We start from the raw sequence: 12,924 nt of genomic DNA, 5'->3' as shown, positions 1-12,924 counted from the left end.
CAGAGCAGAAGACAGAGCCAATAGTGTGTGGCGACAATTATTCGGAGCCAATCAGGAGTCTCCGGGGCGGAACCATTCAATATGCTTTTTAAATCGTTTGAGGTGCTGCTAGTTTATGTCCCTAAAGGCACACGTAACGCACCTTTGGTTGCCGACATCCACACGTGTGTGCTTCGAAGTAACACCACAAAACCTAAGAACAGTTTTCAGAGGGGGAGAAAGTTGAAAGGAAACTACCGTGTGAGTGCGGACTACCATGGAAGAAGCCAGTAAAGATGTCAAGACCAACCCGGCAGCGACGGCGAACATATTGTCCAAGATATTTTTCTGGTAAGTCGACAAAGCGTCCCGGAAGGTAATTGCTAAATCGTCGTTAGCTAACGTTAGCGGGGGATTTAAAATGTGCCAAACGCACCGAGACGGTGTGTTCGTTCAGATTTAAAATGTAAATTTTTCATTTCACTCCACGGTGACATGAACCTAACGGTAGGTGCCTAACGGTAAACCTGAAGCAACTCGAAACAAGTGTTGCTTTTGAGCGTTCAATAAAATTGACTTGGAGTTTACCCATGATTTCACAGATGGCTAGGAAATTTGTCTCACTTTGAGAAAAGATTTCATAGTAAGGTCAGAACCCCCCCCCCGGACATCTTTCCCTGCGTGCTTGCTTAACTTATGCAATGATGGTTTCCTGTTTCATTTGCCTTGATTACTCAAGTCTAATGGGAAAGCTGGACATGTGTCATCTCTCTCATTGCTGTTGGCAACATACTTGTAATAAAACTGTTTTAATAGTTTGTTTAATTGTTGACATCCAGCACATCCGAGCATGAACTACTGGTTCGCCACACTTTTCACACTAGATTTTATAGACACACCAAGTGAACACAATGAATGTTGTACACTGTGCTCAGCTCTCTCTTTCTCTGTTGAAACTCCAAATTCTCCTCCTGACTCCGCTGAGTATTTCTCCGTCAGGTGGCTCAATCCTTTGTTCCGCACTGGATACAAACGCAGGCTGGAGGAAGATGACATGTACGAAGTGCTCACGGAGGACAGGTCGGAGAGACTGGGACAGGATCTGCACAGGTAGAGAGGCCTTCAGAATCGTCTCTCAGCGTGAGAATAATTACCACAGTGCACTATCACAAGCAGTGTCTAAAATTTTAGTCTGCCATCACAGAAATCACTTTTTTTGTCAAGTCAAAACACCAATTTAAGATGACTCCAATTACATTTTCAAGTTGCCATTAAGTTGTATGGAGCCTAAATTCATGGTATCAGTTTTTAAAAGTCTGGAACATTAATTCCAGGTATCGTAAATTCATATTATCGCCTCTTTAGTTTTGACTGCTCACAGTCGAAAGAAATCTTTTAATTCCTTGACATTAAATATATCTGCAAGTATGATATTGTCAGTTAAAATCGTAGCTTAAAATGCAGTTGTAGATCTCAAAGTGGAGCTATGACGACACAAATGTAAACTAGAGATAACTTAAGTTTGAGTTATAACCAGTCAAAAGACGTTTAAGATATCACAAGGAAGAGATGTAATTATAATTATAAGTAGTTTTGACCCAACAGATCCTTCTGCCACATAATGTATTTATAAATATCTTGAATTATCAGTCTGACTAGACAGACTGCTGCTGTAGATATCAAAACCAACGTCAGAGGAGAGCAGTGATCTGAGAGCATACAGACTGTCTTCTTGTGTATCAGGAGATAAAAGATGTATTATTCTCAGTGGATATCTTGAACACCTGTCAATAGAACGATGCTCACCGTCACCACAAATTCCTTGGTGATGAGCTCCTTTTAATTCGCAGCACATCCTTGCTGCTGTTGGCAGAACAGCCACTCCCATTACTTAAAACCACCACATTCGATCACACATTCGATCGATCACCACATTTGCAAAGCAAGGCGTAAGTCATATGAAAAATATCAGATCTGATGAATCAAAACAGAATTTCAGATATCTGTAATTATCATTTAGTATATGTGACAATCTGCATTTATATGTGTCTTCTTTGTAGACACTGTATTGACCCAAATATAAGACGACCATGAGTGTATGCCAACCCTCCCTTTCCCATCACCTGGTACTGGAAAAAAGATACAAAGCACGTTCAGACTATCCCTGATGGGAAGTTTCCCACAAAACTATTACTGTAAAGTTCCCATGAAGTCAGAATCGATGTTTAAGTGTTTTTATCACACGTCTTGTGCTATACGTCACCTATACGCCAGTATCTGGCCCAACAAGGACAAAAAAATCATTTTGTAGGTATTCTTGGATATTCTTAATGGTATTTTAAAATCTGTGATTAACTGGAAAACGATTTAAAAAAAAAAAAAAAAAAAATGTTGTTAACTCATCTTGCACTCGGGAGCGTATACTAATTTTGCGTCCAATGAAATGCTTTCTTATGGTGCCACTGGAGCGGAGTGTTTCTGGGGGCCTGGTTGCAATAACTACCCTTGTCAACTCTCAAGTCAAACATTTCCAGCGTTATCAGGAAGCTGTCATACACAGTTCAAGTTGTGATGTTTAACATTAACAATGATGTACAACTGGAAAACAGTCTGCCAGGCTAATGATTAAATGTATACATATAACGCCCCACGTTTTACATACGACATGTGCAGGCTGCTTATGTGAACAAACAGTGGAGTTTATGTCTAGCTTTCAAACGCAAACGCCCATAATGGCATCATGCATTAATTGCTCTAGAAATGTGGACCACACTGGACTTAAGAACTTTACACACAGCTATTGATTACTGGGTTGTTTCATGGTCTGTATTCTAGTAAGGTCTTTCAGTAGTAATGTAACAGCTTATTGTCAACTGTTTAATTGACAGTGAAATCTGAATTTATCAGTGGCTAAATGAGCATAAAATCCTGCCCTTAAAGGTTCAGTGTGGAGGATTTAGTGGTATCTAGCGTTGAAATTGCAGTTTGCAGCCATTTGAATACTACTCGCCTCACCCTCCCCTTCCAAGCGGGTAGGAGAAACTACAGCGGATGCAAAAAATGCAAAAGGCCCTATTTACAGCCAGTGTTTGGTTTGTCCATTCTGGGCTACTGTAGAAACATGGTGGTGCAACGTGGCGACCTCCATGGAAGAGGACCTGCTCCCTCTGTAGATAAAAACGTCTTATGCTAAGGTAATGAAAACACAACAATTCTTATTTTCAGGCAATTATACAGTAATGAAAACATACTTCTAAATATTATTATATATATATTATATACCTTTTAAGGCATCCCAACACTGTTAGGCGTGAGTCATTATTTATTGGTTTGCATTTATGCACAGTCTTGAAAAGTGAGACAAGATGGCTTTTGAATTGCTCTATTGAAAAAGAAAAGGAGGGAACAGCCATGATGTTTTTTAAGTGATGTAGAGCGCTGGAGGAACGTCAGTGCAATAAAAGTTTTACAACTGGACAAAGTCTGGTGAAAGGTTTCTGTAGCAGTTTATAGTGTCATTTACTTCTTGACTGGATATACAGATAAGTCTCGTCTTTCATCTCTGGAGGGACTTGTTAAAGAATCTAAATATCGGGTGAAATTTTATATTTAATTATTGTCAACAAATGCTAAGAAAAGACCAAAACCAACAATGAATATATCCTACAACAAAGTATTTTGGGTGTACCCAGATCCTGATATATCTTGTTCCTGTGTGCCATAGAGCTCCATTGTTGTCCAAAAACTATTAAAAACACCTCAATGAGTCACACTGTTGCACTGGGTGACATGTTCCTTCATTACCACTGTAGTTTATTTTGAGTCAATCCCACATTAACCTTCTAGACCCCAGAGCGCCTGTTCTATATATTGCTATAGCACCCGTCATTTTAAAATCATTCCCAGTGTATCACAACATGGAAAATAAAGTCCTGAGCTTTGCATTGTAGATACTTTAAGTTGTCATCAATAACCAGAACTGGACATAAACATCCATCTGTTTTGTTTTTTTTTGTTGTTGTTTTTTTTTTAGCGGATTTCCACCCGGTTTCCACTTGTAGGCTAAAAAGCTAAACTAAGCGTCTTCGTCTTTATAATCTTATGGATGCTGAAAGATTGTGCTGTGAGAGAGCTCCTGACCCACAGTGCATTGTGGAAAGCGACAGACATTGTGAGTTCAAGTTTGTTGCTCAGAATCGCATTACATAATCACTGTCCGCAGGACCTACCTGGCTCTCACACCTGGGGACTCTAAATATTGACTCACAAAGCAAACAGAGAAATGTTATGGATCACATGTTCATTAAAAATTGAGCTGAAGTTACTTTCTCTTCTTTTAGGTGGACTGAGATGCATTTCTCATTGAATGATTGATTGTTTGGCACCATTATCTATTCATTTCATGTAGGCCTACACCTAAGTAAAAATAGGCTATGATTTGTTGACAGAGCAGAGGGGGAGAAATGTTGTGGATCACATTTTTGTTGTAAAATTGATTTGGAGTTACTTTATCTTTAGAATCCATTGCATCTCTCATTGAATATTTTGATTGTTTGGCATCATTACAGTTATTCATTTCATAGTATGTAGGCTACACCTAGTAAAATTAGTCTAAATAGAATGTTATTATAGGCTATTATTGGCTCACTTTGAGTTTGTAGTGACTTGCAGTTTTGATAATAGTGTGTGTGTGTGTGTGTGTGTGTGAGGAATATAGGATGAATTGTTAAAGGAAATAGCTATTTACAAGTTTTAGTGCTATTTGTTGTTTTTCTTTCTGGTGTGTTTTTTTTTTTTTTATGTGTTGAATCAAACTCGGTCTGAGCAGCTACACATGCCACAGATTTGGTATCAAAGAGGAGAATCGCCAATTTCTTTTTGTTTTTGAGATAGAGCTGTTTGTTTGGATTGAGTAGGAACATGCTCATTTAAGTGCGCCTTCTCAGTGAACTGCAGCAACATTCTAGAATTCTTCTGGGGCTTAGAGGGTTAAATGAAAGTATGCATTTGTCAGCCGTTTTTTTTTTTTTTTTTTCCTCCACGTTTTCAGTGGGAACTGCGTGACAAAGATGGGGTAGGAAAGTTGGAAAGTACTGAGAGATAAACTAAACACACTGTCAGTTTTGGTCTTTTCTCTAAAGGACTTGCATCTTAAATAATCCAAAAGTAACAACTGAAATGTTTGACCTTTGGCCATGGTGTTTATGTTGGTTATGTATATGACACAGGTGCATTTGAGTTACTGTCTGAAAAATGTTTAAGAAGGGTTCACACTGGTCATGGAAAGATTTTTTTTTTTTTTTCAAGTTTCCAAGCTAAAAACCCATGTGATTAACTGAATGAATGATACACAATGTCTTTCTTTCTTCTGCTGTCCTGGACACCACTCTGCTTTACCCTCTTTATATCTTTTTGATGTTTTAAAAAGAGGAGTATCATTTTTAGGTCATTGAAGCGCTTCAGCTTTGTTATTGAAAGTTGTTAAATATCATTTACATTGGATGATCATTACTACCGCTGCAGCTAGCACAGGACTTGCCAACCAAGACTAGTGGCTATGGATATAAAAATGATCATAGCAGCAGTGTTTTCCATTACGGTCTAATTTGTCCCGCCGCAGTTTCATAATGAACCGACAATATTTTTACACTTCTCATATTAACATAAAAGAACGTTGTGTTTTACGCCGTTGCTTCAGCAAAGCATCTCTCACTCCCAGTCAGTCAGCCCCTCTCCCCACACTGTGTACACACACACACACACACACACACACACACACACACACACACACACAGCAGAGCAGAGAGGCTGCGGTGGAGACACCAGGTGAAGTGAAGGTAACGTTTTCAACTAGAGGAAAAAGTAGAACAGCGATATTTCCACCTGCTTTGTCCGCAGTTGTTGTTGTTACAACCACAGCGTGCTTGTTAAGCTAATAACAAATTGTTACGAACGAGCTAAAACGAAAGCTGTCTGTATGTAGCCTAACTGTTTATCTTAATTTGCCATGAATCCTGAAATTTGGCACATTTTTGTAAACTTACTGTTGTCTGAGACAAACCAGCCCGTCCCCTCTCTGCCAGCAGGGAGGACGACAGGAGGAAGGACTGATACTGACTGTGTTCTTCAGATTTTGATGTCAGGAACATTGGGCTATTTATTTTACAGACATTTTTAGATTTGTTTCCAGTGAGAGATTGAGTGTGTATAGTGACTTTGCTGTTGTAAACATTACTGTTGCTGCTCTAGAAACAATATTTAGTTATATTTTTAAAATATAAATCAATTATAATCCTGTTCTGAATGTATTCGTGTACAAATAAAATAATAAAAATAATAATTTAAAAAACCCAATTCTTTAGTAATAATAATAAAAAGAACCGGTAAGAGTATTGATAAAGAACCGGGCCGATAGGATTCTATCTTTATCTTATCCATACTCTTAACGATGCCCACCCCTACAGCTGGTTAGTGGCTTCACCCTGACTTTAGGGGGCCGAGTAAATCGCAGTTCAAATCCCTTCACTATGAGCCTTGTTTAACCAATGTTATTTTGTGATTATTATTATCACTGACACAAATGTGAAAGATTACTTCAGGACATCGCACTTACTTCATCAGTGAGCATTTTTTTTTTTCCTGCTAATGTCTGAGTGTAATGTGAAAAACTACAACCGGTGCGTTTACTGCATAGTTTTTAGTCAAATAACACAATTTTCTTGGTAGGACCCCCAAACCCCACTACCTCTCCCCACACTTTGCTCTCAAAGTGCACCAGATTAATGCATTTAACTTAAATGTATAAAACTTTCTTCCGGGACCATATCCCGGGCCCCTTAGAGGGTCCGAGGTCCACCCACCAGTCTCTCAAAATCCTGTGGGAAACACTGTAGCAGGTTAGAATTTGCCTTTGACCAGACAGATTGCCTGACTAAGACTACTCCACCTGTCTTATTGCAAGCATTGCCATAGGTAAAAGGGAAGCCTCTTTTGATTATGCTATTATGTAATCGCTGCCTCACAGGCAAGTCCTGACTCGTCTGGATGCCAGGCTCGACTTCTTATTACACCCACAAAAAGTGCATCAAATAAACGTGGCATCTTTATGTAACAGATACTGGGATCATGAGGTCCAGAAGGCTACCAAAGAGCTGCGAACACCTAGACTCTCCAAAGCCATCATTAAGGGCTACTGGAAACCATATGCATTGCTGGGACTCTTTACCCTCATTGAGGTAAGTGTGTTAAGCTTTGGAAATTAGGTGAACAGGGTGTATAATCTCTTGCTCTCAAATGATTTTACATGCTGTTCAAACTTTTTTAGTAAAGCGAGCAAAATCATTGGCACATGTTCATATGTTTGAGTGATATTAAAACTGGTTTGTCAGCAGCATACTTGACACAAAAAAATGTTGATTAAAAACAGTAGATTTCATCTCAGCTGAAGAGCCAAAGCACTGCACTGTTCAACAGAGTTTGATTGTTAAATTTGTTAATTTCAGACCCTTATAATGGTCCACTAGTGTGTAATGAGGCTCACCTTTCTTCATCTCCTTTCCTGCATATTAGGAGGTCATTAAAGTGATCCAGCCGGTCATCTTGGGGAAAATGATTCAGTACTTTGAGAATTACGACCCAGACAACAAGACTGCTCTTTACGAGACTCTCGGCTATGCAGCCGCCTTGTCTACCTGCACCATCGGCCTGGCGCTGCTCCATCACCTCTACTTCTACCATGTACAGAGAACAGGCATGAAGATCAGAGTGGCCATGTGTCACATGATCTACAAGAAGGTCAGTAGGAGCACTACCTGCCTGTGCTTCTTAAAGGAGGACTTAAATGTCAAGCGTACTAAACGTCATTCCTGATTTCTTGTCCTGGCACAGTCTGCCAAGTTCTGCCTTATAATCCCTGAAGAGCTGTCTTTTTAAAAAAACAGACACAAAAGCATAAAAGTGAGAATGTTAATGATAACCTTTGAAACGACTTCCTGGTTCATTTTGAATTTTATACCTCTGTCTTTTATCCACACCCACCTGCATACAAGACTACTTGTTACTTAATATGGTCATTGAAAAAATGAATTGTGATATTTTGCAGATTAGTACAGCATTTAGCTCTGGTCAAAATGGACAGTGTGATTGATGATGATTCCTGTCTTTTTCTAGGCTCTGTGTCTCAGCAGTACAGCCATGGGAAAGACTACCACAGGCCAGATTGTCAACCTCCTCTCTAATGACGTCAACAAGTTTGATGATGTGAGTGAAATTTAAGGCTTTTACAGAGCAATAAGTAGAAGGGCTGCTATTTTTGCTGCAAGGTCAAGGTAGTACAAAATAACATTATTAAATAAGATCTCAGCTCCATGTAACCAGTCCTCCAACATCTACTGCATAACAGAGCCTCATTTCCACACAGAGTAAGCGGACCACAAACTATCCAGAGAGCAGCACTGAATCAGTATAAACAAAAATACAGGCCTATTTACGGAAAAGGGATTCTCAGAAAGTAGAAAGTAGCCTAGAGCAAATGAATCAATGAACACAATAACTGATTTTGTTTTTGCAACCACAAACAGTCTGAGTCAAGGGACAGTTCACCCCATAATCAAAAATACATATTTTCCCTCTTACCTGTAGTGCTATTTATCCTTCTAGATTGTTTTGGTGTGAGTTGTGCCAAAAAAAAAATACATTTAAAAAACTTAACAGCAATGTCTCTTTCCAGATATCATAAGAAACTTACAGTGAGCATTTGGTTGCATTTATCTCAGTATGTATCAACACCATCTTCACCTCCACCTACTGCTGCATCCTTCACTCTCTCCACCGGTTGCAGTGGAGTCTTAATACATTTCTTTATCAACTCCTACAGTGTTCCTTTGACATCTATTGCACTAATATTATTCAAGCTGATGAGTGTGATATTATTGTTTGAAAGTAGGCCTAATGTGTTTTCTCATGTGGAATTAAAGTGTGGCTAAGTAAATGTTTTGTATTCAAGATCACTGTTATTATTTCTTGTCATGATAAATATTTCATGACTTCTAGATGTTTCACTCTGGTGAACAAACATCCTGACTGATCATCCTTAGTCATGCTGCTATCATGGCAAAACCCCCGACTGATTATTAGTTACCATGATCTAGTTGGAGTGGGCCCCCATTTTTGTTTGTGTTTGGTGTGATTTTTATTTTCCAGTTTGTGTTTAAGTCACTGTGGCCCACGATCATCTAATTCTAGATATCCTGCCACCTGGGTGACTGAGAATCTTCATAGACTATTAACTGGGTCATGTTATGTGTTAAGTGGGGAAAAAGGGAGTGATGTTAACTTGAGGAATGCATGTTTGACCTAATTTTGCAAGTCACCACTTATGAAGCATTTGAGTTCTTGACATGATTATAGCTGCAAGATATCTGGGTTTGATGGGTGTGACATATTTTTAGAATATGTGTGTAGTGTCTCACATCAGCGCTGTCCTGACTGTATTCACTCAAGAGAAACACTGGCAAATCTCTCCTAGCGTGAGGTTCAGGCTTGATTGTGCTCTGTCTCTCATTGAAGTTTTGAGTTTCATTTTAATCAGTGGTCAGAGCCTACTGTGAAAACTCCACAGTTTCTTGAGGGCATTTTGTTTCTTGGCAATGGACTGTTTTAGACAATGTCATGCTCTCATGCTGGTTTGGATTAATGTCTTTGAAAATAACTGTCAAGTGACTCAACCCTTCCTATAAAAACTGCCCAGTACTGAATGTTTGGAGATGAGTACACATGCTTCTTCAGAACAAACTTGGCTCTTAGTGATGCGTGGATATAGTTTTGTCCTGTTTTTGCATGCTTTCCTAAACAAGTCACAGCTCATTCACGGCAAGTTCTCTTCAACAGGTGACTATCTTCCTGCACTTCCTGTGGGTGGGGCCCCTCCAGGCAGCTGCGGTCGTGGGGCTGCTGTGGGTGGAGATCGGTCCATCATGCTTGGCAGGCATGGTGGTCCTCATGTTTCTGATGCCAGCGCAAACCATGTTTGGAAGGCTCTTTTCTAAGTTCAGGTAACACACACACACACTCTCAAAAATATGAGTCCAGATATTCCGGTCAAGCTGAGACCTTGGAAATTGACCCTTCAAGCCCTGCCCCCCTTAGTTACTTTTGCTACACCTGTCAAGCTTTCCAATCTAGAATGGCGCACATACGGTTTACAGTGATAACAGTAGCAGTTTTTCCACTCAAATAACTAATCATTTTTGAAACAATGTCTTTAATTTCATATGGAAGTAAACAAAAGCAGCCTTTCTAGTAGACCATTTATTTTGCTGGTTGAAATGACGACTGTTGGTAGCAGATTTTATCAGCTGTAACTAGCAAACAAATTAACATAGAGAGTTGGTTGAACTCTCAGGTTGTTAACTAAAAGCTGGTTCAATAAAATGTAATAAATGTAAACGGATATTTTTCTCTCTGACCTGGAAACCCTCATGAAACAGTGTTTTAGCAATGAGATGGCTTAGTGAAGACACAGTCTCAGTCTCCAGCTGACTTTTTAATGTTTCCAGGTGACCTGTGTTAAACATGATGGCTACAAACATGGTAGACAATTACTGAAATGAATATGTAAATTGCTGAATCACTGTTAAATCATCATTGAATAACTCATTTTGGTGAAGAAGACAAGAAGAGCCATACATGCCCCTCTTAATGACCATGTTCTCATGGCGGCTTGGGTATAACAAGGCTAGTGGGAGGGGGGTTATCAAGAAGACCCCATGCAGTGTCTGATGTGTGGAATTTAAGTCAACGGAGACTGACCATTGTTTCAGTATCAATCAATACATGATATCATGCTAAGAGACGGAGGCTAAAAAGAGGGGCTGTGGGGTCTTTAGCAGAGAGATGACAGGATGACTTGATCAACGTACTCAAACAATACACACTTTTAAAGATGTGTTTGATTGTTTGTGTTAAAGTCAAACTTATTCAAAAGTCATAAAGAGGGCTTCTGGAACTATTTTGTTTTGTCCACTTTTAAAACTTTAGCCTTTATTGATGGTTAATGAACCCAGAGCTGCATGTACAGGTAGGACTGGACAAGGGTCAAGTAATATAGCTGTAAATTGGTCTCAATCCTAGTTTATAACCTCCTCAAAACAAAAAACTGCAGGGCAGAGCTGCCTGGCTACGCACTGTACTGTAGTTCCATTTGTCAAACCTTCAATTTACTTTATAGCTTTTCGTGGAAGTAGCTGTTTGTTATGCAATTGTGGCATAATAGATGTAGAAAGATTGTTCCAAATTGTGTAGGAATCAGTGCACATTTGCAGTTATATACAAACTCATTTTGAATGTTGTCAGATTTGTTTCTTTTTTTGTTGAACTGTATTTCTGCAGTATTGAAGCAAACTTTTCTTCACAGGAGTAAGACAGCTGTTCTGACTGACAAAAGAATCCGCACAATGAACGAGGTGGTGTCTGGAATTAGGATCATCAAGATGTACGCCTGGGAGAACCCCTTTGCTGCTCTGGTCTCTGAGGTCAGAAGGTAAAAACATTAAGGCATTCTTGTGGTCTTCACAGTACAGCTTTTAGGTGTTGGCACAGACAGTACAGGACATTTCCCAATTGGATTCAGCCACAATACTGACTAATAAACATTACGGTTTATTAGTCAGTATTGTTTATGATGCTGTTAGGACACGTGGTATTCTGTGTTCTTGCTGCGTAGTGCAGTCGTTTCAGGTTGTGCACAAGGGACGTGCGTGCTGTTTTGTGTGCCGGATTGAAATAGAGTGGAAACCACACCCTACCTGCATTGTGCCACTCAGGGTTTTAGAGCAAAGCCACTGCTCTGGACTGGGCGTCTTCTTTGACGTGTGATTAACAGTCATTAGTCTAATTAGTGTTGATAGAAGGCGACTAGTATTACTACTAAAACAGGAACATTTGGCTGATTTTCTACCACAAAACTTAGCTAAACTTAAGGAGCTTTTTTCAGCTGAAGAAAATAGATGTTTGTGTGCAGCGTGAATTTCAGTCAGAACTAGTTACAAAACACACACAGAGTGAAATATAGTATAATTGTTGAACATGCTTTTATCTCCTCACGCCTTGATTATTGTAACAGTCTGTTCACTTGTCTTAATCAAAAAACTCTGACACGACTGCAGACTGTACAGAACTCAGCTGCTAGGCTGTTAACCAGGACCAAGAGGTTCGACCACATCACACCTGTTTTAGCCTCTTTACATTGGCTCCCTGTTTGTTTTAGGATTGATTTTAAGATCTTGTTGATTGCTTTTAAGGCTCTTCATGGCCTGGCCCCAGATTATATTTTAGACCTTGTAATCCCTTATGATTCTTCACGTAGTTTGAGATCTTCGGGCAGGGGTCTTCTGTCTGTTCCTGAGTCCAGGATGAAAACTAAAGGGGACAGAGCTTTTACCATCAGGGCCCCGAGGCTCTGGAACAACTTGCCCAAAGAAATTAGGTTGTCTGAGTCAATGTCTTCGTTTAAGTCTCTTCTCAAAACACATTTTTATCAGAAAGCATATCCTGATTTTACCTAAACTGGCTGTTTTATTTTATTGCTCTTGTGTATTTTATGTGTTTTATTTCTTTATATCTTGTCATTCACTGTGTTATTTTATTTCTCTTGTTGTGAAGCACTTTGTACTTTGTTTTGATAAGTGCTCTATAAAAATAAAGTTTTATTTATTATTATAATAGGTAGTCATTAGGTTATTGATTTGATGTGTGTGAGGTATAAGCCAGTGTCATTCCTCAGTTGTACTGATACTCCGTCAGCGTTCAGCGGAGACAAACTTCCATTTGGATTCTTGTTGGGTTGAACTTGGTGAAGCTGGTGTTTTCAGTTATTGGTGGTTCATCTTGGTCAGATTCCTCTATTACCTTTTTTTAAAGTTTGTGTGTTGCCATAGCAACATACGT

The 12,924-nt window shown here is 39.3% G+C and overlaps 1 protein-coding gene across 4 annotated transcripts in view; it reads left to right on the top strand.

Annotated features, from left to right (window-relative positions):
- The first annotated feature begins 96 nt into the window (after positions 1–96).
- Positions 97–12,924, top strand: part of abcc4 (ATP-binding cassette, sub-family C (CFTR/MRP), member 4) — a 33,822-nt gene continuing 20,994 nt past the window's right edge. For 2 of the 4 annotated variants that reach the window (XR_006377058.1, XM_044188244.1), the window contains exons 1-7: positions 108–330; positions 979–1,089; positions 7,094–7,214; positions 7,549–7,773; positions 8,149–8,238; positions 9,868–10,031; positions 11,393–11,518. Coding sequence is in view for 3 of the 4 variants with exons in the window: in XM_044188244.1 (XP_044044179.1) it covers positions 257–330; positions 979–1,089; positions 7,094–7,214; positions 7,549–7,773; positions 8,149–8,238; positions 9,868–10,031; positions 11,393–11,518 (911 nt within the window). In the remaining variant the exon portion in view is untranslated. Of the gene's footprint in view, positions 331–978; positions 1,090–7,093; positions 7,215–7,548; positions 7,774–8,148; positions 8,239–9,867; positions 10,032–11,392; positions 11,519–12,924 lie in introns of all 4 variants that reach the window. The other 2 variants (XM_044188243.1, XM_044188245.1) reach the window with 2 other exon arrangements.

Source organism: Siniperca chuatsi, linkage group LG24, assembly GCF_020085105.1.
Source record: "Siniperca chuatsi isolate FFG_IHB_CAS linkage group LG24, ASM2008510v1, whole genome shotgun sequence".
NCBI lineage: Eukaryota > Metazoa > Chordata > Actinopteri > Centrarchiformes > Sinipercidae > Siniperca > Siniperca chuatsi.
Note: the sequence above shows the minus strand (reverse complement) of the source record. Positions and strands in the feature narration are given on the sequence as shown.